The sequence below is a fragment of the Varroa destructor genome, unplaced genomic scaffold, assembly GCF_002443255.2.
Source record: "Varroa destructor unplaced genomic scaffold, Vdes_3.0 BEIS01000003.1, whole genome shotgun sequence".
NCBI lineage: Eukaryota > Metazoa > Arthropoda > Arachnida > Mesostigmata > Varroidae > Varroa > Varroa destructor.
The window spans coordinates 42069644-42094636 of record NW_019211456.1 but is presented as its reverse complement, the minus strand read 5'-3'; the positions used below and the strand labels follow the sequence as shown (position 1 = coordinate 42094636).

The 24993-nt window shown below is 39.3% G+C and overlaps 2 protein-coding genes, 1 long non-coding RNA gene and 1 other non-coding gene across 17 annotated transcripts; 2 read left to right on the top strand and 2 right to left on the bottom strand.

Annotated features, from left to right (window-relative positions):
* Positions 1–1591: 1591 nt before the first annotated feature.
* On the top strand, positions 1592–16566 carry LOC111248072 (uncharacterized). 11 transcript variants are annotated; one of them, XR_015324479.1, is made up of 9 exons: positions 1592–1913; positions 2474–2758; positions 3316–3613; positions 4982–5414; positions 5918–6179; positions 6508–6916; positions 8011–8150; positions 8263–8445; positions 16342–16566. XR_015324479.1 is itself a non-coding variant. In XM_086984563.1 (7 exons), exons 2-7 carry the CDS (start codon positions 2487–2489, stop codon positions 7765–7767), a joined length of 1752 nt encoding a protein of 583 aa, XP_086840689.1. In that variant the 5' UTR covers positions 1592–1849; positions 2474–2486; the 3' UTR covers positions 7768–7902. The 11 variants fall into 11 exon arrangements, 8 of the variants coding, with proteins under 8 accessions (XP_086840689.1, XP_086840693.1, XP_086840695.1 ...); XR_015324480.1 differs by lacking the exon at positions 8263–8445 and having other exon boundaries at positions 8011–8136; XR_015324478.1 differs by lacking the exon at positions 16342–16566 and having other exon boundaries at positions 8011–8136; positions 8263–8689.
* LOC111248133 (uncharacterized) lies at positions 11771–17696 on the bottom strand. 4 transcript variants are annotated; one of them, XM_086984583.1, is made up of 3 exons: positions 17593–17696; positions 13103–13345; positions 11771–12718 (listed from the first exon to the last, which is right to left on the bottom strand). In XM_086984583.1, the coding sequence occupies exons 1-3, from the start codon at positions 17620–17622 to the stop codon at positions 12317–12319; spliced, it is 675 nt and encodes a 224-aa protein (XP_086840709.1). In that variant the 5' UTR covers positions 17623–17696; the 3' UTR covers positions 11771–12316. The 4 variants fall into 4 exon arrangements, with proteins under 4 accessions (XP_086840709.1, XP_022655670.1, XP_022655669.1 ...); XM_022799935.2 differs by lacking the exon at positions 17593–17696 and adding an exon at positions 14711–14830; XM_022799934.2 differs by lacking the exon at positions 17593–17696 and adding an exon at positions 13627–13913.
* Positions 17697–22845: 5149 nt separating this feature from the next.
* Positions 22846–22927, bottom strand: TRNAL-UAG (transfer RNA leucine (anticodon UAG)). The gene has a single exon. It is a non-coding gene; the product is annotated as a tRNA-Leu (tRNA).
* Positions 22928–23208: 281 nt separating this feature from the next.
* On the top strand, positions 23209–24489 carry LOC147756970 (uncharacterized). Its single transcript, XR_015324483.1, has 2 exons — positions 23209–23367; positions 23645–24489. It is a non-coding gene; the product is annotated as an uncharacterized LOC147756970 (long non-coding RNA).
* Positions 24490–24993: the final 504 nt, after the last annotated feature.

Sequence of the window (24993 nt, the reverse complement as noted above, 5' to 3'; positions counted from 1 at the left end):
TCGTGCCAAATACGTACTCGTAAAGATCAAGAAAACGTTCACATAGTGATACGTAAATTTAAATGCATTAGGTTCTGGAAAATACTGGCCTCGGGTTGAGCACATTTAGTACATATATAGTATATAAATGACATATATAGTATATAAATGACAGCGAACAAGAGGCTGTGAACCTAGCGCGCTCGATAGAATGCATGACATGGTGAATCGTATTCCAAAGAACGGATGGTAAAGCCACTTCATATGAAGTTTATTGATTAACCAAATAAAAGGAAAAATTAATAGTATTAAAATAATGAGTATTTCTACTATAGTGGAATTATTATAGTAGCAGTAATAAGATTGATACATGTAGTGGAATTATTATAGTAGCAGTAATAAGATTGATACATGTAGTGGAATTATTATAGTAGCAGTAATAAGATTGATACATGTGAATGTTATGTGTCCGGTCATTTTTTATTTACCCAATATGTTCGCAATCCGAAATCAAAATCTACTGACATGATTCAAGGTCTTTAAGGCAACTACTTATAGTAGCAGTAATAAGATTGATACATGTGAATGTTATGTGTCCGGTCATTTTTTATTTACCCAATATGTTCGCAATCCGAAATCAAAATCTACTGACATGATTCAAGGTCTTTAAGGCAACTACTTATGGGCGGGTGGACAGATAGAATTTACTCATATAGATAGCGTTCTTTAGTAATACAATCGGGGAAAACCAGCTGTTCGTTTATACATAATTGATTACCCAAGAGAGTGTAAAGTTACATCTTATTGTCTTTCTCTGATGGGGCCTGCGCCTGCCATTTATGGACATTATAAACATTTTGTTTACGTTAGAAAATAGTAAATGGTTACACAGTAGGGCCACTGCTATCAAATCTCGATCAGGACGATATCCTCAAGCTCCGGCATTTGCCGTTAGAACTAGACCTGATTGCATAGGCTGCTCACCTTGAATTAATGGTGAAAGCGGGCAAACCGGAACTACAATCTAAAGCGCAAACAACAAAACTCTGGTTAAAGTGTTTGAAAGGGTAAGCGAAGATAACCTGGCCTCAGTTTCGCTCAAGAGCGATGGGATCTTACTAATTGGGAGGAAGAAATCTAGATTATTCACGCTTTTACTTATGACTGTATTAAAATGACGAAATATGGCAAATACATATATCCGACTATAATAACAAACTGAGAATTCATATTAGCTGTGTTTGACAACAATTTGCTACCGCCAAAACAACATTAAATATCAACAAGTTGGAAAAAATTCAGGCTTTCAGGTGTTTCTTAGACGTCAAAAATCTGTCCGGTCGATAATTGATTCTTCTTACGAATTGACGACTACATAGCATGCGAAAACAAAAGTAAATTTGAACTGTTATCTTCCCGATACTAATAGAAATGGCATCAATGAGTGCAAAAAGAGCAAGACATCGATTTTTATTATCCTTGACGACTTTAGCACGTCGTACTGTTCTTATCAATGAGCTCGTCTTTACTATAACGTTAAGGCAACGTGAACACCGTCAAGCTAACTGCTCATAAAATGCGTGCAGGTATCGTGCTTTGGCTAGTGCAGTGCGTACGCCTACCATCTGCCATTGGAGTGAACAGCATTCGTGTCTAGTGACGCTGACCAAGCATGATCCTATTTGTCAACTGTTGCCCGATTTGTTCAGTTCATTCATTACGTGTCTAAATATCATAAGTGCTACTTTATTTTATGAAGGTGAACACGGTCAGTAGCGAATAGAAAAAACGTTCTTTCTCGATCTGCACAAGTGAGGGTCAGGGAGAGCTTCTATGCAGTCGAGCTCGTCACCGAAGTCAGCTGCTTCGAGTACGCTTCCACAATAAGCTGATTTTGAGCGCATATCTTTTTTGATACAGACGTGTTTGTGTGTGTAAGTTGTCAGTGTCTATTCTTTATATAGACTTGTAAAACTGATATTGTTTGGGATGCGGAGTTTCAGATAGGTGTGTCAGTTGTCAAAGAGTTGGCGTCTGCTAAATAAAACGAAGAATGGAAAAATTTGTCTTTGTAGACAACACTCTATTTTGGTTTGGTTGTCTTACTCCTGAGGTTATACTGGATATAGGCGTTGTCAGGACTTCATTTTTAGCCAGTTGTCCACTGTAGCTGCCGTTTCATTAATAGTTGACTAAATCGTCGTAGGTATATGTGCGTAATATACTCTTACGCCCAGGGCAGATTGATTCTCTGATGAGTGCTCATAACAATTGGTTCTAAAAGTATTCTCAATCTACGTCAGCAATATGGCGATATCAAAAAACGATCTAACTCATACGTGCGTTATTAGCAAGATGACTTGAACGGCGGTGCGAAAAAATAAATATTAATAAATGTATAATCTAGTAAACTAACGTTAAAAGCTTTCCACCGTTAGGATTTCAACGGTTTTGCGAAATAATTAATATGTATTTTATGTGGTAACAAATGTAGAAAAAGAATAAATATGGTTGTCACCAGCTACCCTAGAAACGGCATCCAGGATCCGGTTACATCTCATAGCGTTGGGCCGATTGGAACCGGTCGATCAGGGATACTCAGCAGGACTCAACTCTACACATGTGTACGTCCTCCCACATTTGTTAGACAGGTTATGTTTAACCCAGTCTTGACACCCTACCAGTGTGGTATCTGTCTCACATTCTACACAAGCCAAGCGGACAATCTCGAGCGACACATTGGAGAAACTCATCGACTCATTGAAGATTCATCGAATAGGTGGGCGAAATAGCGCGCCACTAAACCTTAATGTATTCGAGAGTTATATACGCCAATGAATACAGTTAACGAAGTACGTATCGCTTATGAGAATTAGCCGTTATACCTATCTTCTTCAAGCATGAGGAAAATACCTACAAATGTATAATTACTATTTATGCTAGTTTTAATAATCATGTGTCATTTAGCTTTTCACAGTATTGGCGAAGCATACTCTGTATAACACATCAGGTATATATAGATTTTGTATGAGAGTCCAGTCTAGCTGAGTCTTACAGTGTTGCGCATCATTTTTGAAATTGGGGCGCGTCCAGTAGTTTGTTATAGACGTACTAATTAGTAAATGTTTATCACATAAACTTACAAATATAGCTTGCACAATATTTTGTCTAATCGAAACACCTATCTTATTTACATTTTATACAATAATTAAGAACTGCAATTATTCTTCAAAGCTTGTCTCGGCGTATTATGACTGAATAACAATGTCTTTAGATGAACGGAAAAAATCACTGATTACGTACGGATTGCCCTGTGTGAAAACCGTTATTTTGCAGACAGGTGGCGAGCCATCCATCAGCCCAGTCGGCCCAGTCTCAAGCGCTGTTTGTGCCGAATGTTTCACAGCTTCAACAAGAACTAAATGGAAGTCGTTACGTTACTTACCAAAATCCTTGGATGGCCACGCTCAGGAGTACTGCAGTTCGTGCTAGGACTGGATTTGCATCTCATCCAACCTACACATACAACATCCACGGAAGCCAGCCATCCCCTGGCACCGTCTTTACACAGTCCCAGGTTTCTCCAACGCTCCCACAGCCCACGAATCGCCTGCACCACAGGACCATGGTAACAGTTGCTATTTGTTTCCGTGCAGATAAACCATCTACCTTGGCAATATATAGTCGTTTGCTTTCTTTGTATGCCGAAATGTTTGAAGATCTGACAATATGCTTTTCAAAAATCTACTGCTAGACTGGATCGTTCCGATGAATGACTGTTGGAGTGACGTGTAAGAGAAAAGTTTAGCATTAGAGGGCTGTATTCTCGGTGGAACGAAGCTCACCTGGACGTAGACCGAGCCTTATTCATCGGCTCACGTTAAACAGTTTGCTTTGTTTCATGTGGGATGGATGGCGAATTAAGCGGCAAATTCGAATCAGAAAACTCGGCCGAACGTTACCCAAGGCACAGCGTGGGTGTGTTCATATGAGACGATAAGGGTTGTAACAATTGTAAGAGTGTATCGTAATAAAGTAAAAAATTCTCTCATGTATCACAGAATTACGTCGATGCATTTTCAGAAAACTAAAATCCACCGAGAATTATGAACGAAGCGCATTCTGGAGATACATGAACATACTACACATGGCATTAATATGTTAACTAAGCTTAGCTAAGCTTAGTTCTATAGTGCGAGCACAAGGATTACGGTTCGAAAAGGGCCTCAAAATAAACACTCCATCGAGACGTCGTGCGTAAACAAAGATTAGACAGGGTCATAAACTTGTCAATGCTACCTTAAATGTTTTCGAAAGTTTAATCTTTCAGGTAATTTCCCAGGTAGTCGCACAGCACAGGTTGTACCACTGAGAAAATTCCCCCTACGCCTCTTGTAGCGTGAACACGCTTGTTGTAGCGTGAAATGTCCTACGTCATCTTTCTAATTTCAGTGCACTACGGACTGGGGAGAAATCAGCTTAAACAAAATTGTGTGAAATTACTGTGGGGTAATAGATTTAGATATTTGTTCGTACACGGGCCACTTTTTCACATCATAGTACGGGAAATCATGATGTTACCGGGATAAAACTGATAGATGGTTGAATCACTGAAGTAAAACTAGACAGGTTGTTGTCGATTCGTGGATTTGATAATAAAATCAATTACGGCGATGAATACACATAGCATTTTGTGTATGCCGCTCGGTTCATGTCGATATATTCATCGAGTAATGCATTTCCAATGAATCCACTGTACCTAATTATGGTGTCTAACAATTTATTGCTCTACAAAAATAATAGACAAAGTCGCTTCGTGAAACGTGAATTTTTTTACAGCACAGTTTCCTGAGGTGTCGCCACCTTTTACAATGGGTCCACCACTAGCGCGGTTCGAGATTTTTCGCATAAACATCCTGTCGCCTGAACGCCGTTCGAGTGGCCGCAATAAATCTCATCTTTTTTTTACGAATTTGATCATTCGTGGCATCAATTGTTACAGGCGGTAGCGGCTCCAATGCCCGCAATAATAACCACGGGAAATTGCTTCCTCACTGGGGTGGCCCAGGTCTTTGGCGGTCGTGGTACGACCCGTGGAACAGATGGAACAAATCCAGGTGTGAAAAGGCGTCGATCTTATCCCGACCTCAAGCCGCCTTTTGAGCGCAATAGTGGCAGAATGCTCGACCCTAGTGAGACGACAGAAAGCACTGCTAGGATAGCGTCAGCAGGGACTCTGCAGCAGGACAACGAAATGGTGATGTTCGAGCAGCCAGATCCAAGACCGGGACAACTAATAGCCGCTGCCACTGTACCGTCGACGTGCAGAGATTCTGAGTTCAGCCACTCGCAAGATACGGGTGCAGAGTTAACGGGCCTGACTACTGCTTCTGTCGCAGCCAAAGGCACGAGCCTTGGCACCATTACTCAGCATTGTACTTATCACCCTTACTTTTTCTCCTTATTATTTTCTGTCATTGTTTTCAAGCTGTTCTTGTGTGCTACCTATTACCGAGACCCTTGTCAAAGCAGTCTGTATGTTTCAATACGGTGCGAATATAAGTTACATGTTCCTAACAAGTTTTTTTTGCAATCTCAGTTCTTTGCTGTCACTTCTAAACGATGGTCGTCTGTGCTGTCAACAACTGTAAGACTCGTAGTTACTCGTTGGATTCCTGTTGAGCTTATAGGAAATGCTGTGAGTCAAACTGGCCGAAGAAACCAAAACAAATTATACTTCGCCAAGCCTGTTATCGTCTAATTGTTCGCTATATGTAGTATTTGCAGGAAGCTAGGCATTCGATGAGCTAAACGTTGTGCTATTTGTAATATAGTCTGTAATACTAGCATTATTTGCTACTTCAACTGTGCTTTTTATGTTCGAGATTCTAGTCTGTAGTCTATGTATATCGTTTAATATGTTTCTTTTGCGAATTAGCTCCTGCGAACCTCACGAACTCCACGGGTGGCAATCGAACCGACGCCACAATCGAACACCAAAATAAATCCAAACAAGCAAGCGATACTTTCGGGGGCGAAAAAATCTACCCAGAGGGGCCGGAAGAACATCATTTGCCCCGCGAGCGACTCAGTGAACCTCGTGCGGACACCAGCTGTTTGTCGGTTGTAGGACAGGACTCAATTGCCGACCAAACGATGGATCCCAAGGATCAACACGTGTTATCCTTGAAAGGAAAAGTGTAAGTTAATCTTGAGTATATCTAAACATATAGGGCAAAGCTTGCGAAGCACATTCGTTTGATTAAATTAAAATTATTCTTGAATTCATATAATCATGCAGTTTGGAATTACGCAATGTACTTCGTGTAAAGGGAAGCATTTCTTAGCGAAGCAGGTTTCCATTTTAAAGACAGCTGATAATGTACATTGCTTTCTACCAGTATGTTCACTGTGATAGTAAGACAACGCTTAATACGTATCCAGTCATTTATGACGTTTATAGCAAATACACAGGTGTTGTATTAAACGTAAGGAAGTTTTGTTTTAATTTGAAGGCTTTGTTCGCAGTTCTAAGATGATAACCGATGCAGTTGCTTCTACATACGCCTCAATGATCGCCTTTTGCGCCGACGAGGATAGGCTGAGATTGACGCAGTATTCTACCTTAGAGGCTCACCGATTGGGTCTTGAAAATGGACCTACTTCGAACGTACCGGACTCTGAGACAGCTCTATTCATTCCCGACGAAAACTCGGGAACTTCTCCCTCTTTGGCTCAGACGGATGGCGCCCCGTTTGAGGCCCCTTCAGAACCTTTTCAGGCTAGCAATCAAGGTTCTCGAAAGCTACTTCATGAAGTTGATGAAAATTCAAAAGGACTCCTTCAAGAAGATGAGGAAATTTCTACACCTCAGCGCGGTAAAATCGATGCCAGTCGCAACGGTTCTTTGGTCTTAACAACAGCACAAAATGATCAGGTAGATGACGAACTTGAAAACCATGTAAACAAAGAATAACTATGAATATAGGCTATGACGGAGATAAACTTGTTGCTGTACCAAGTACCGTGCGTCTTTCATATCAGCTATCTTTAATGACAATGAGTGTTTCGTATCTGGATAGAATGAATACCTTACTAGTCTCTAGCCATTCACTGTTATTGATTGTAACGCCATAGCACGTTATTGCTACACACTGTCACTATACTCAGTGAAAACATTTAAAAGGTATTTAGAGTTATGAACTGGTCAATGAGGTTACGTTAGAATATTATACTCGCGCTCGGAACCACGTATGGCTGATTCAATTGAACATACTTTAAAGTTGTAATCTATTATAGTCAAAACAAAAAAAGCTAAAGCACATCAATGAGGACCAGACAAACTTCAGACGAAATTTGTCTTTATGGATTACGTTAAAACACTCAAGTATGGTTATTGATGATGACCGATGATTTGCTAACGAAGGCTTGTATGAATACATGTCTCGATAATCACACCGAACAAAAGAGACGGCCGTCAAGCTGACGTAATTTAGAGGTCAACAATCAAAAATAAAGCGGCAATTCGTGCTGTGCCGGACTCAGTTCTCAATGTACCTTTTTTTCTATGGACCTGCAGTGTGGTGCCGGTCAGAAACAGTTTTGCTTAAAACTCATCGTACCTGTTTGTATTCAGACGAGTCGTTTGAATACGACCACGTTAATCTACAAATGTACTAATGAGATTACAACTCGCGTGCAATTTTGCAGGCAAAAAGGAAATCTATGTTTCTCCAAACGTGTAGAACGTGCTATACCTTACAGCAGCACAGCATAGTGGTATTTTGAACATATTGATCTGAATATGCTAGACGGGATTTTACGTGAATTACGGAGAGACAATACTTGAGCATCTAGGCTACGATTGTCCATGAATGAGTTTAATAAAGAAAAAAAAGTGCCGGCTATCGGTCATGAGAGTCACGTAGAAGTGTAAAAATTCGCTCTTAACTGTATTTTTTCATATTGTAATAAATGTCAGCTTTTTTTTTTGGTTGCAGAAGTAATACCTGGTTGAGTGTTTTATTCCAGAGCTGGCTGAATTTCGGAGAACCGTCGAAAAGACCGATAACAGTAACGGATGCCTTCGAAAAGACAGGTGCCTAAAAGCAGCGCTCTAGACCACTTGGGCACACTACTTTACGGATAAACCCTGAGGTTAGGCTTATAAGGCGAGTATGGTAAAGAATACCGTGCATGAAATAATACTCGCATAGTTCCAGCGGCCTTAACAACTACAACAGATATCATGTATTGTGTGTCTCTTCGTCTTAATGGGTACAGGCATCGTGAGTCCATATGTCGGTGACACAACAAAACGGATAGTCAACAACCGGTGGAAAAAGTAACGTGACTTAGTGCTTCACATCAGGGCTGATGTTCCGCAACGCTTGTGGTGAATAAAAACAGGCGGGCAACTGAGATGGGCCAAGCTACACGCTGAGCCCCCTTCTAGAGAATTCCGCGGTAATAGCTCACGGTTCACGTCGGGGGATGATTCAATGTAGATGGGGTACAGGTTAAGAATTACTCGCGAGTAAAAACCCTTTAATTCTAATATATATTAATACGGCACCGATACAGGGACTTCTTTCTTGTGCTGTTTTCAATAGTATCTACACAAAAAAGAATATTTCAACTGAATTTCTTATGTATATTAGTAGTGTCATTCCTGCCGATCATGTCTGCGAAATATAACTATTATTTGTCACGAACAGAGCTTTCATTCTATGCTCGTTTCGAATGTTCCCCTTGCGAAAGACCTTTTTGAAAAAGGCACAAGTAAGTGAGTTGGCATTCTTATGTTGAGACGTGTTGGACTCTCGCTCAATGAAACTTCAGACATAGGAATCCAACGGGTTCAAATCTAGGCTGTTCAGCGGCCAAATCTATCCTCCACAGAATACGCTTGTATTCTCAAGCAGTCAAATCTGCACTAATCGGTAAACCACCTTGTTGATGTCTTTTCTTCTTTGAGATATTCTAGCTATCCATAATTGCACACTAGTTTGTAGGTAATGTAGATAAATATCTATAGTGAATTTTCCTCACATTCCCCTTTCTGAAGAAAAAAGGTTTAGTGATGTCAAGAATAAAACAGTTCTTGTTAAAGAAAGCTGGAAGACGATTTGCTGCTTCAGTCTTGAAAAGAGTAAATCATAAATACTAGTAAATATTTTTGGCTTTATTGAGCTCAGAGAGAACCTGTCTAACTTTTATGATACTGCTTCTTCTGCAGTCGCATACTAACTTGCGAGTTCTATTGTCAATTCAGTATGATTCAAGAAGTTCCTAGTCTCGGTGGGGGTTTGCCCAGCGCGTACGGATTGGATCATAACTAATTCTCGCTCAGATTCCAAAAATGACGCATTGTTGTCTGCGATGAGGGGTTAGTTGTTTTCTTATAGAAAGAACTACTTTTCACCTAAAAGTAGTAATAATACTTGCGGATGAGTGTATGCCATTGACATCGGACTAGAACCCCAGCATAATTTAGTGTAGGTCTTTGTAATAGCTTGTTCCTTTATATAGAACCAAATTTTTTAGTATATTCGCACTCGTAAGATTTAAAAGAAAAATTAGCCATTACAAGAAAATATCTATGTTATCCTGCCGTCATTTTTTTCTTCGATCTAGGTTTTGATATATCTTTACGAATGAGAATCTTACCCCCACATTCTATTAAAAAAATTTCCGCACTTAAACTAGCAGGACTACTGATAATTGGTATAAAATATATTTTATGTCGTGTACTGCTGGTTAAAAAAAAAATCGAGCATTCCGCTCATTACTAACTGTCCATACCTAAAGTGCCTAGGATCAACCTCATCTCCATTAAAATAATTCCTGCTATTTTCTAAATATAGGCCTCAACTTTCTTTTTTTCAAATACCCTCATCTGTATTAAAGTTTCCTGCTGTCAAGCGTCTAGCAGGCTTTGTGAACAAAAAAAGTCACCGATGACTAGACCTTCTTAGTGCACTGGTGCAGGAAACAAAGGCGTTAAGCTTTTTTTGTAAGCAAAGCAATGTGGATAGTGACAGCAAGCCGGTGTGATCGTGATACAAAACTAACAATTTGTTCTCGTGGGGTTAGTCCATTTGAACGAACAGTATTATGCGACGTTCCTAAAACGAACCGTAGAACTATTCGGTACAAATCCATAACGTACAACTTTCCGATAATCGAGATCCGACGAGAAAAAGCTTCACTTTAATTTGGACCTTGCACCTACGATTGTGTCATACTCACGTCTGGCCACCTGTAATGACGTAATCTGACTCAAGTTTGAGTGAATTTAAGTTTTCCTGAAAGAGGCTATTGACAGGTCTGCATTTACGCGACATTGACGTCTTTCAGGACAATCGTTGATGTAAACCTTATCGCTTCCAAATGATCGTCTCAGGTTGACTCGTCTAAGGGGCATCATTGTTCTGCAATTCGGCGATGCACTTGCATGGGCTATATTGCCTTTTTCGTGATTTCTTCTGTACCCTGAAAAATTGTGCCCTTGACATAGACTCATAGCGTGAAATCCAAGAGTCTTTTACAGTACCGGCATAACTTGAGCAAAGTTGACTTTCGCGCCTGTGGCACGAAACATGATGCGTGGTTTTTAGTAGTCGATTTTCGTCTTCCAAACTACAAAGTGTTCCAAGACACAAGACTGCATGCGCTGGTTTGAATGATCTGAAGCTTCGTCACTGGTGTGTCGGACGCAAACCGTTTTATAAGCATTTTGACTTAATAAAACTTATTTGTTCTTCAAATCTAACCACAACCGGCGCTAACACACCCAACACAGCATAATGGAGCAGTTTTTTGAAAAACTTTGGACAACTTTAGTACTATTAATTTACGTTTATGTTTCAAATTAGGGTTTAACGAGAAGCTCAAAGGTGCAATGTTTTCCGATTTGATGGTTTATGGAACTTATTGAGGAGAACATTGCATACTAGGAAACTGTTTAAGAATAAATCATACTACCATCATTTAAGTGCTTACTTAAACTTAAGCTATGAAACTGACAGTAGAAGTGGAATTTAGACCTTACCGCAGTACTAAACGAACCAGTTAACCATGCAATAAGGGCAAGATTCGTATAGTAAAGCTTAATCACACAACCTCCAGCTTGAGGAATAAGGGTTCTGTAAGAAAACACGTGCGACAAAGAACTCGTCTCAGACGTGATCGTTTAAAATGAATATAAGAAGAATATAGAAGACTGTAAAATTTGTTATAATCTATATATTTTGGATAAGAAGTAATTTCACATTATTTAGGTAGTGTTCAAGAAACTTGAGTGCTCCGAAATAATCGGTGGTCATCAAGATCATCGAGAGTGTTACTGTGCTAATTTTGCCTCAAATGTAATTCTAGACTGACGACCTTCAAATTCAACTTGTATCAGAAAAGAAAAAGTAAAAAAAATCATTTTAGACAAATACAGACTAATTAAGAATCGCCTACATATATTTACAAACGTTCACCCTTTAAATATATATTCTAATGAAAGCAATGAAGGTCCTTGATTAATGTACAACTTCCTTTGAGGTGTTAAATCAAGCATGCCGAAATAAACGGCATTCAAAGAATAAAAATAGGGGCTTATGCACAGTCGAACCAGGCGTTCGTTGCCAACGTTACTTGTAATACTAGCTTAACAGTCAGGCTCTTGTTTCCTGCGATATGAGCAGATATAATTAATATGTAGTTAAAACTATAATTTCATAAGCGGAGGTGTTGTCTATATATGCCACGATGTTGAGAAGTAAAAAAAACTTCGTTAAAATGTTTTACATTATATTATTTTGTATGCTTTATTTGAGCTTTGCCCAGCTATGCTACGGTGATGTCAATGTTGAAAAGTTCATCTACTTATACATTACGCGATGAAGCTTTTCTGCACAGCAGAAGTTTCATAGACGCAACATAAGCTTTGCATATTATTTAATTCAACAATCACTCAGAAACAGCATTTCGCTAGACTTGAGGTATTCAAACACGAGGAGCTTTGGCAGTTTTGTCGATTGACTGAAAATATGAAATAATTTAGTCTTCATGTAACGAGGATTTAAATTTTGCTCTGAACTTAGATTTTTTAATGCGATTTCTGGACTGCCCATTCATTATGGGTACGATGCGTATTGCTAAAACGTTTATCGCATACCCTCTTATGCTTACAAACCTTTTCGAGATTGGACTTATTGATTCTTATCACACAGACCTTCCTTACCGAACAGTCCTATATGTTAAGTAAACAATTTTTGCTTATAGGGTGCAGCCACTGGTCAGTGACTGGTTGCCTACAGCCAAGAGCCTGTTTATTTTTATTCAATTAGCTTAGTGTAGCAGCGGTCGAAACAACGGCAGAAGTTACTGATGCTGAGGGAAACCTTCGTTGCGACGGAAAACGCCGCGGAACGTTTGAGCGTTTAGAGATTGAAGATGGCGGCGACAAAAATCCCGCAGGCTGGAATGTCTGACGCGGTACATCGACGATAAAGGATGCAGACGCAGGATTTTCGCCTTTCACACCAGGCTCATTCGATAGCACCTCAGCGCGGAAACCGTTCCCATCAGCAATGTATTTTACTTTTCTGTAGGTCCCCAATGCATCTGTGTAGCCATATGATCCTCGTATAATTCCGCCCTGATGGCCAGTTTCCTGGCGATACTGGCTGTTTCCATACTCATCTTGAATAGAGTAGCCAAAATCATATGGCTGGGGAGTGTTTTCCTAAAATTAGGAAGCAAAGACATATGTAGCACCATAGTGATAAACAAAACCTCTATCGAAGCAGCTATTTGTAGTCCTCATATTTCCCTTTCTCGAGCATTTAGAGGTTGCTTAATGAGTATATCAGCTTCCCAGCTGGGAATAGAAAACAGTGGTACGGGATCCCACAAGACTGTAAACATATTATCAGAGTCGAATATATGGTAACTGTTTCCAATATTGTGATATGAGAAAGAGATTGTTTTCGAACATCTTGTGGACGTCGTCTGCTTCAAATATGCTTTATCTTGGGCTATTCTATTTTAGCAAGTATTACAAATGTAGAGCCTTATATGCTTATTAGATAGCACCGAACAATTTCCGAACATTTTCCGCGCTACCTACCGGCAATTTCTGCTTTTGAAACTCGCTGTCTATGTGGTTGATAGTATTTTCTCGATGATTATCGTTTCGGAAGACTACTTTCGATGATGTCTGTCGTGAGGGAATGATAGCGGGCGGTGGGGAGAGTGTAGACTGACGGCCACCCGAACTACTTTTAAGTGACTCGCGCTCATTACGAGCACGCCCTACCTCGAGCTCCTGCCCAAGAGCGTAGCTCAAAGAACATGCTACAACAAGTATGGCCTAACAAAAGACAACGGAAAAACAATGCAAGGTTAATTCGAATAGAATGGTAACAATTTCTCGTTCGACAACTCTGAAAATACTAACGGATAGCTGGAAGCGAACAAAAGTGCTTAGTTGCAAGTCGTTTGTTAATACAAAATACGCACAAACCGTGGTAAACATCGCCGAGAAACTAAGCTTGAATAATCACTGCTTATGTATTATAGGGTTGAAAGTAGATTAGAATTTATGTTCCTATGCAGAAAAGAGCACGGCCACCACTGAGCGCTAGTACATACCCTCATCGTAAACACACCAGGGCTATATGTTTACAAAATATACACTGTCACAAAATGCAAGCACGACAGGGTACACACAGGGAGTCACGGAGAACACGTACACACTTTACATTATATATACTCAATTCTATTAATTTAGCAGCTAATTGAGCTGGAGATGACCATTTATTAGATCATATTCAAAGGCGTGCGCTAATGTTCTTTAACCTCTATGGCTCAGCAGCCCGGCTCGAACAGAGCTTACACACGAATCCAGACGACAATTTCAAGTGATTCTCGGCAGCAAGACAGCGGTAACCGCAGCTGTCGTTATTGTCGTAATGAGTTGGGCTTATTGGCGAACACGCTTTTCACCGGTGGTACCTCACCTTCACCCCCAAAGTCCCGCCATTTTCTCTTACCCTATAATTGCCGTCGTGTTGAAAAGGAGCTGAAGTTTCTGCCACGGTATTGTTTCGATAGTACCAGCTGTCACCACGTAGACATACCCATCCCAATTGTAGGCTGAGTGCTCACACTGGATTCAACGCCAGATGTGCTACCGGATGCTTACACAGTATACTAGCATAGACGAGCAATATATGCAATGGTGCAGATAATTTGTCAGCCCACGTTATTTCACTACTATTACTAAAGATGACGAAAAAAAAAGGAGCTATTGGGCGACTCAACCATAAACTAGCGGTTTCAAGCTGCTTGCAGCTGAATGGCTGGGATAAGCGAGAGAACGACGATAAAAATACTACTGATCTGAACAAAGCAATCCATCGAGTAAGAGCGAATGATGCAAATGCCGCTGATTCAAACTCATTCTTTCAGCTCTACGGCGGGTAATCATTAGACGGCTACTGGTAAATGTCTTCCCATTAAGAAAGCCGGCTGATGACATGCAACATAAATCGGTGCTTTTCGCCTGATCATACAGTCGCTGAAATCGTACCATACGCACAGGGCGAACAAGAGACGGCGCGAATACTGGAGAGGCTGACGACCGTCAATCATGATCAAAATAGCAATAATGAGGGAAACAAAGGCATTCGCAGGACTAGCAACACCGATTCCAATAGCTATTTCGTTGACATACCATCAGTGTCTTTGAGCAAAGTAGGCGTCATCTCCCGACGCGAAAAAGAAGCCAGGTCAAGGTCAGGGGGTTTGATCCAAGGTTGGTGTCCCACGTGCGTAGTGTTCTGTTCAACTAAATACGTATATCTGTTATAAACTTTTCTTAGAATAGCGTAATCAACAGACGAGACTGAATTTGTGCGTGGTGGATAGTGGTGAAGTCATTCGGACTCGTAGTGATACTGCCTACGACGAATAAAGTATACGCTGGCAAAAATAGAACACATGTTGTTATGAACTTCTGTTAAGTATTTAGTAACAATTATACAACGAACACACAATAAGATCCCAGCGTCGCCTGTCTCCGCTTGAATTCTAGTAACCTGATTTATTTGCAGAGGTTGTCGAGGCATATGTTTGAACATTAGTATGCTCAAGAAACATTGATTAGCAGAGTTAACTAATTAAGGCATTAACTTAATTTTTAGCAAAACTTCAATTAATATAAGGAGTTAATTGTTTAGGTGGTCTCTCTTGACTCTTTTGATTTGGACATCTTACACTCGAATTTTCTCGAATAGGTCTTAGGGAAAACTTCGAAATGTATAGCAGCTAGGTTAGCTAGTTGTTTACTCCGAAACGAGCATAATTAAGATAAATCGCAGGTACGATACCAGAGAAAGAGTATTGTTGTTGCTGGTTTATCGGCAGCTCTGAGTGAAATCTTTCAAGAGGGCAACTTTATCAAATGACGATGCTGAATGTTAGCAGGTTTCGAAATTTGCAGGCAGTTCGTTTATAGCGTACATAATACGATAACGATGTGTTACATGAAAATAGGAAAGCTTCTGTCCCTATAGTGGGGGATTCTGTTTGCATTATGAATCCTAATAAATAACGAAGTAGAAAGGCTTTAAGAAGGAATCTGATGCTTTTTTGATTGTAGAGAATTTGCAATCATATTAATATAGTTCTGTGTGGTGATGGTAAATTTTTTATCATACGGAATCCAATCGATTAATACACACTATCTAGAAAGCGTTACGCAAATTATCGAATATGAAAAAACCACTTCAATCAGAACAGCACTTCACCGTACCGGAAGCGCGGTGGCTTCAGATAGCCCGTAGCCATCTTGAGCCTATACCTGAAAGCGTTCGAATGGTCTTATTGGTGACTACTCATTTGTTTTTGTTGGGTTTATATTTTCACGTGCTGACGCCCTTGGCGTCTTTCTTGCGCGCCCTAAGCGAAAGAATGGCTGCTAAAATATCTGTGTAAGTTGTTATCTCGAAATACAAATGCGCCTATATCTGAGAAAGTTTACTAGAGGAACGACTCGGTACAGGATATGTATAGAATATGTAGGCACTAAGATAGGTTGTTGACCCAAGAAGGAAGTTTTCATGCTTAGCAGAATGCAAAAAAAAGATGCAACATTGCGACCGAATTACTAGGTTTGCTTATTGAGCATTTGTTTCACTCATATTTGAATTTCGAAATCCCCACTTTTGAAGTTGATTTGAATGAAGTTTTCTTCTGGTTTTTACAATTAATGCTGTAGCGGCTTTACCTAGACAAAAAGACGTATAGACTCGCCTATTTGCACCCTATAAAAACAATCTAACCTGTCAAATTTGAATGAGTTAGGAGCGGTACGTCATGGCCGAGCGTGGATTTGGAAGGGCTTCACATACAAGAAGGCGTATTCAAACCAGCCGACTACGCCGAGGAAGAGGAAGAATTGCAGGACGCCGACCACGAATCCATTATATCAGATCACTTAACAGTTTTTGCTGAATCGTAATTTTATTTGTCATCTTGAATAATAATTATCATAATAAAACGTGGCCTGGATTCGAATTGTTGCATGAATGCTGCGTAGTCCTTCATAGTTCGATGCAGATTCTTTCTCATGGAACTGATATAAAGGCGTAATGGGAGACCAATGAAATAATATGTGCATATACAGCATGTGTCTGTATGTTCGAGCTTTGCGTTGTCCTGGTCACTCGTCGATACTCGTGCAAGCATCCCTATGAGTTCTCTTTAAAGTTTGAAAAAAACTTGTTTTGTTAAACTTAGAAAAACAAGGACCAAACTTGTGACTGGAGGGTGAACAGCTGGCAAGATTTATGGTGTCTGTTATGTACTTTTTGTAGTACGCTTAACGACGTCTAAAACGTCATAAGGTAACGGAGTCATAAATGGGCTTATTCATGCTGCACTTATTTCCAATAATTAAGACATGTCAGTTGTGATAAGTAAATGAGTCTCCCATAGAGGATTTACATCATTTGCCAGAGGCGTAGTTACGATATTATTATAGAAACAAAATATCGCTTTGAATTTTGAGCGACTCAAAAGTATGATTTATCAAAGCAAAATCTATCTAATGAATATTAGAGAAGCTCAAATGTTTTTTGAATGTGACAAAGTAGAACTTCTGGAAGTCCCGTCGAAGACTCTAGGAGAATCTTCTTCGAAGAAAAAATTACTAGGAAATGTTAAAAGATGATGTTTCGAACGCAGCTTATGTTTATGAATAAACCAATCGACAAAGTTGAATCACAAACGCTTTGCTCGCAGTGAAAACAAACTGAGTGAAATTAAAAAAATATTTTCGCATAACAGATTTAAGAAATCAGGATGTCAAGCGGAATGAAGTCACCCTGGATTTTCTCTGATCATGTGAAACAACGTCAAATCTCTAAATAAGGTCAGTCATTTAGGGGAACTTAATATTTTAAAATTTCCAATAAAATAACAGCCACAGCGTTAGCGTTCTTCATATTCATACCAGTTTCAGTAATTTTGAGCCTAAAGACCTAGTTTGGCGAAGTAATAGCGTAGTAAAAAAGAGCTCTATATTTGAAGTCTAAAAGATTAATAAGCCACTACCTGAATGGAAGGACTCATCATCACAGCCATTTACGAGAAGAAAAAAATGATATGGCCTTGAGGGAAAATGTGCCTAGTGGCTCGAGGATCTGCGAAGTCTAAACTTCTCGGTTGGCAAAACTGTGGGGCATTCCCCGCTGATCGTTTAACTCTTCGATGTCTTTTGTTTCGATTTGGTTAAAAATCGTTACGCACAAAGAGGCTCAACATCAAACTACGGAGCGCTGACTCTGGCCTGTTGAAGTAGATTTTGTCGTTGTACATTTTTGAATTTCGCGCGTTCGCATTAATAAACGTCTGTTATTATGTGAAGTTCAAACTTTTGTGTATCTACAGGACAGTGCTCTAAGTTCATTTATTAATATTTCGCGCACAAATTCAATAACGTCTTTTCGAACGTGTCTGTTCTTGAATATTAATATTGAAACCATGGTATATGCTGGTACAAAAAAGCATGCATACGAATAAGAACAATGTAACATAAACAATGCGTGTTATATCAATAGATATTCAAATCTCATATAGCCAGGCAACCCTGCGGGTATTGTTTGGTTTGTTCGAACCATGAAAAAACTATTCTTGATCTCTTTGGTCAAATTTGGCCTCTCAGGCCATTGTCTCGCTTGATCCAGTCAATTTAGCTGTTTGTTTCATTTTAGGGTGGCATGTAGTCGAGAATGAATAGAAACGAAGCTCACAATTGTTGAGTTGAAGCTCTTGTAATCTTTGTAAGTCGTTGTCTATTGGGACATTGGAATGCAAAACCATGACTTGGGTCAAACGTAATCTTACTGATCTTACGGCTTTTGTAGATAATGCTTGCTACAAACGAGGTTGTGCGCGTAATAGGTTCAATGTCATAGGCAAGAACCTTGATGAGTTATACGAACTAATTCTGTTTTCGTATTAAACAAGTACTCTACTTTAAACATTCTACTAAAAAGTACCACGTGTAGAACTTTAAACATAAATGTTTACGATATAGTAGTAGTTAGTTGGTTGAGGTAAAATGTGGGACTCAAAGGGTTCATTGCTAAACATAGTGCGATCTGAATAGCGGAGAAATAGTGCAAGTTCCGACAATGATTCTGTATTGAAATTGTACATGCGAAACTTTGTACTAGCAATTCAGGATATCTCGTTAGATTAGAACAACAGTTGCTTGACTAATCGAGTGATCTGGGGCCTGTCTCGCAGAGACCATCAAAACACGTCGATTATCACCATCGGCCGCTTAGAACGAAAGTTATTATCTTTTATCGAAGTTTCGCCTTCTCGGCACCATATCCATGACCAAGACAAAAAAACAAACACATCTCCATTGAGAACCTTTGCACTAGATTATCGGTCTTGCGACGTGTATACACGTGAGGGGTCGTCGAATTAGAAGGCCTGAGATGCTACACATCGAAAATTTTGCTCTTTAGGTTCCGGTCAGCTAGTTGCAGCATAGGATCACTAAATAACAATCATCCAGTCGCGTTGGTTTAAATCTTGGCGTTAATAAAAGTGCTTATCAGAAATTGATAACCATGGAAACAAGGAACTAATGCAAAATAAAGAGTTACTATTTAAGTTGTTATCTGCTTGTATGGTTGGCATGCTGCCTTATAGATCCGTTAGAAAAATTCTAAAAAAGCCCGGCAAGACTCATGACGGCTGAATTCCTAATGGGTCAAGTCCTTGAATATATTTACAAAAAGGTAACTCAGACGACTGTTCATTCAGAATTAATGGCTAAGGGTACTATATTATAAAAATCAATGAATAAAAAACCCAGTCGCAATACAGTTATTTTTTAATGTCTTGTCGGGGACGCCAAACAAATGAAAGCGGGGCGGGGCCATCATGGTGGCTCATCGGCATGTTTTTTAGTACGTTCCCCTTTTCAAGTATCCCGAAACCGGAACATCACAAGAGAATCTATTGACTTACCAACGAATAAGCATGCTTCCAGTGCTGTCATATGTCGCGAAGCACAAAATTCACCACAGGCCAGTAAGGGAGCAGGACAAAAGAAACGCATCTTTAGGCAACCAGCATGATGTCAAAAAAAACACTCTACACACACGGTTATTATGAAAGTCCTCGAAAATGCAGAAAAGCAGTCGGTTTTCTGCAGAATAGCTTATGCCCCTCAGTTTAGAAAATGCTGTCTTACGGTCCTTCTGGGCGTTAAAAATGTATTCAACTTGGTAACCTAGGAAGTGATAAATGACTTCTTAAGATCATTCGATATCTCATCATATCTACGGAGGATTATAGGGTCATACCTAAGCGAGACATGGGCGATCCACGGCGAGGCGGCTTACAAAGTGCAAAGATTTGGTTTTTCGCGATACCAAAGTGGCAATGACACAACAAACATTCAGTACGCGATCTAAACAGCGTCCTACTTTTGATTCCTGCTCCGAAGGACTAAGGTAGCCTCAAGTGGTAGCATTATGCTATATACTGCCTCTATCTAAAAAAAATCAATAATAACAAAATCAACGCGCACAATGACCCTCAGCGTCCGAAGAGAAAACTGCAGTGCAGCCACGGCTTCCACCCAGTTCAGTCGCTGAAAACTTCGTATGACCCGGGAATTGAAGGACAAGCGGATTCATGTCCGCCAATAAACCTTCTTGTGAAGGAGCCGCAGTTAAATTAATTGCAGGTGCCCAGATAACTACGGTTTTGTATGAAGTTCTGATTCCTAATTTAGGTGTATGGTACGAATGCGGACACGAGTCGTTAACGAACTCACTAACCCAGCTGCCTACACGCCATCAGAACTTCGAAAAATATCGGTGTCGTATTAGTGCATGTCCCAGCGTATATTCAAATCTTGTCCGGCGTTTAAGGAAGATAGCAAACCAATGCGGCTAGCACTCATGCGTATAATAGTTGCAATATTAACAGACGAGCAGTCATGGAAGAGAGCGGCAAGCTTTACAAAGCATTGTACTAACACAGATAAAACAAAAAACAGGTATTAGAACGAGACGAAAATATATATGCTAGCTAACTGAAGAAAAAGACGTTTTTCGATGTAACACTTTATCAACGGTCTCAAAAATCGTTAAATGTCGAGAAGTACCGAAGAAAGAATATACTTTCGCAATGAAATATTATTAGGCTGTTACAAGCCGGTTTGGTGGACTTCAAAATTGAATCATTTTTGAGGTACGTGACGCCAGCAGATGAAGATTGGCTGGTAAATACTCCAATCTTCTAAAACCTTGTCATTGGAAACCGATTGAGCTTGCTTTAGGAAAAACATCATCGGTCTTGAAAACCAACGCTCAGTGGTAATATCTTGTCGTCATTACTCTCAATCACATAATAACAATGGATTTTTAAACGAGCAGAAATGGCAGCTGTCCAAATATATTTCCAAAAGGTCGTGACTTCTACTTCCTATGAAACTGCTAGTTAATTGCTTCAATTTAGACTATATAATTGTCTAAATTGTCTATATATAATAGCAATGAAAGGGCTTTTTGTGTGGTGTATGCATGAATTGTACTTTTAACGGTTCCATGTTAGGCATTTAAGAACGTCGGCATAATAGGGTGAAATGTACAGGACTAAGTAAAGATGTCAACTGCGAATACGTTCGATATAGATATGTAGAACATAATGTGTCTCTGTCCAAATTGACTGACATATAAAATTATGAGGAAACATATTAATTCTGATTCAGTTTTTTAAGTGATCCTTTAAGTTAATCGGGTGTAAGCAATTTCGGTAAACCGTTTCTTCTGCAATTACATATTTTATTGCCATCAAGCCAGGTGTAATTTTGTAAGTCTAACTTTCCTAACTAAGAAGGATAAATATTTTTTCTTGATCAACCTTCACAAGAAAGTTCCCCACAACTTTTGGCTCACAAATCTCCTCAAAGACTGCTACGAAAGGCGTGAGGTTCGCAAGCTTGGCTTTATAGCCACGCAGTCTGTGTATATGTACCCCCAGCTTTGTTAAACACGCGGTTTATGCTAAACTGACAAGGGTACGACAGTACCTAAGGTCCAATAAAAACGTGTGAGATACGAAACTAATCTATCATGTCATAAGTGAAAAGTGGGGAGATACAAGAGATTATCAAAAATAAAACAGTGATTCGTCCTGATAATCAGCCTTCGCAATTTTCTCTTTGTCACGTTTAATCTATAGTCTGCATAAACGATTAAGCAGAGCCTCACCCTGTGATTATGATTTTTGTTTTTCTGTAGTATGTAGGTCAACTTTGGCTTAGAAAGATCCTGCAGAGCACAGATCGCTAAAGGAAGAAAAGTTCAACTAAGTTTTTGCTTACCGGTACCTGGTATTTCCATATAATCAGAATGCTTCTCATGCCTCTTTAAAACCTGCTCGTAGAGTGCAACCAATGTACGGCTCCCTGTCACGCAAAAATTTTCGTCATATTTATAATTTTTTTCTAATTTAGTCATTATGACAATTATTGCTACTCGCTAATTAATTTCGTAGTTCTAATTTATTATAAATAAAATTTCTTTTGCGCTCTACCTAAATGAGATTCGCAAAGCTTATTGCTTGCTTAAAAAAGAGAATAAAGGTAAAAGTTTCGAGCTCCTTTTACACAAAACGGCTTTAGCGTTCGTGATGGGACTTACGAGTGTCGCACCCTAGTAATAGTATAGCGGCTCGTTGGCCCACCGCTTGCCGTGGACAATTTTTACAATTATTTCATTTTTAAAGTAAACAACCTTCTTATATTTAATCTTCACGCCGAAAGGTTTATTCGCATTCATAAACCTAAGGCATATCGTTGTATAATCTCTCCAAGCCGAGTGAAAATAGGGTGTCATAGCGAGATCACAACTCGAGTGCAATTTTACAAGCTAAATAGGAAGCGTGTCTTCCCAAAAGGCTTATGACATGCTATGCCTTACAGCAGAACAACAAAGTGGCATGTAAAAACATAGTTTGCAATGTTTTTGAACATATTGATCTGAAAATGTTAGACAGGACTTTACGTGAATTTTGGTCAGGAAATAGCTAACTATTTAAACACAGTGAAACTGGGGCTGCGAATGTCCATAAATAGGCTAAGCAAAAACGAATGCGGCTATTAGTCATTAAAATAAATTAAAGCCACACAGGAGTGTAGCAAAAACTTTTTTAAAAGTTTGCTGACACTAGTATTTTTTCAAATTATAACAGACGTATATTTCTTTTTAGTTGCAGGAGTATCACTTCGTTGAATATTTTAGTCCAACATTGCTGGAGGCTGTCAAAAAGGTCTGGCAGCGGTGGGATTCGAACCCACGCCTCCGGAGAGACTGGTGCCTAAAACCAGCGCCTTAGACCACTCGGCCACGCTACCTCACGTAATAAGCCCTAAAGCTTTATCCAAATAAGCCGGTTTTTACGCATGAAATATTTACATGGTGGCTGTATTTGCAGTCATAAAAATAAGACGAGCATAGTCCCGTCTGCTGTAACCGTTGCGTCAGGTAACACGTTTTACGTGCCTGTTCGTCCTTAAGGTGTACAGACATCGTGGGTCCATACGTCACTGATATAACGGAACGGATAGTCAACAGCCGACAGAAAAAATAACATGGCATATGATTCATATCGGGGCTGACACTTCACAATGTAAGCCTGTTCTTCGCGTATTTCGACACAGGACGTAAACAGACCCACCATTATTTAATATGCAAAAAGTAAAGGCTGATAATTTTTTTTTGGGTTAGGTTTTAATTGTTTTTCTAGCTAAGTGGCTTTGAAATCACACATCTCTATGAGTCGCGTCGGACTAGCGTAAGTTGAAAGCTGACATTTGGCAGTAGTAGATACGCTAGAATTGTTACTGTTTAAGGTCGAGATGCTTTATCGGAAATAACGGTTTGAAGCTGGTTCTATTGCTTTCGTTCAGGAAACATCAATATGAAAGGTGTTCCTCTGTAGTGGTCGACTAATTATGGAAACAGGTGATGAAATTATTGCGGAAGTTCAGCAATTCAAATACGTGAGTAGACATGATATTACTAGGGCACTGAACACCAAATAATTTTTCACTATTTCTCTATAATTTAAGGAATCTGCTAACCAAAGAGAACTCGACGTTTCGGTGCCACTCGAATTAATGCAAAAAAATTACTCGATCGTGCTTCCATCTGCAAGACTTCACAGAAACGCAACGAAATCAACCCATTTCTACATAACGATTGATGAAAAATGTATCACATCCGGCAATAATGAATAGATTAAAGAAAATGAACGAAATGTCATCTACAATCTGTGGCAGAACTCAGACAAACGCCAAAGAAGATATTATGTGTTAGTGGGATTCGAAAGGAATCCTCCATTCTAAATTTCTACAGGAAAATGATTGAGCCAGACCTATACAATAAGTAACAAGATTACAAAAAGCCACTCACAAAATCGACTGGAACTGCTCAACCGAAAACGGGTTGTCTTTCACCATAACAATGCGAGACCAGATACATTTCTAGTTGGCCAGCAAAAATCGAGAAAAATAGACAGTAAATTTTAATGCATTCACCGTATAGCTCGGATTTTACACCGTCAGACTGTGATCTTTGATCATTACAATATTTCCTAACGGTCTTCAGTTTCAATAGAGGGATACAAAAATTGCTTGTTGCAACTTTTCGCCGATGTTCCACAGTGATGGGATTAAAATCCTCTCGGGAAAATGACAGAATATCATCAATTAATATGGCGCGTGTCTAGTTCAATCAAATTATTTTACAAACATGAAAAATATGCACTTAGAAATATTCAATACTTTTGTCTGACAGCCCTATATATACATATGTATACAAAGTATATCACGTAAATTGGGACCATTTTTTCCTTGCTATATCTAGATAAAACTAAATATTTCAATAAAATGTTTTTCATGTGCTAGAACTACCATTCCTGGTGCTCATACTTATTTATTATAATCACCATGTCCCGTGATTACAGCCTCAGTTCGGAATGTAAACCATACATGAGTTGTGTTAAAAATGGACCTACTTGCAAAGAATTTTTTAATAGTTCTAATAGTAATCTTACGTCAAGAAATCGTTTCTTGATTACATATAAGAAAACTCTAATGAAATTTGATTATTAGGATAATAATCTAAAAACGGCTAAAAAATTATCTTAAAATGTCCAGCCATTGTAGAATATAGGAACGACCCAATTGGCACTTAATCTTCATCTTTCGAAAACGGCTGTTTATTTTTATAGTAAAGATGACGATGTACCAAAAATAGCTTTTTGAGCCATTGGGAAAAATGTTTGAATTGAAATTTTCCTGAAGATCTTCCAGCCTTCCTCATAGGAATCTTCCTTGGGTTTTTAGAAGTCGCGTGAAAAACTGGCAGTAAGTAAATCGTCGATTTCGGGAAAAACATAAAGCTTATAATTTTGGTG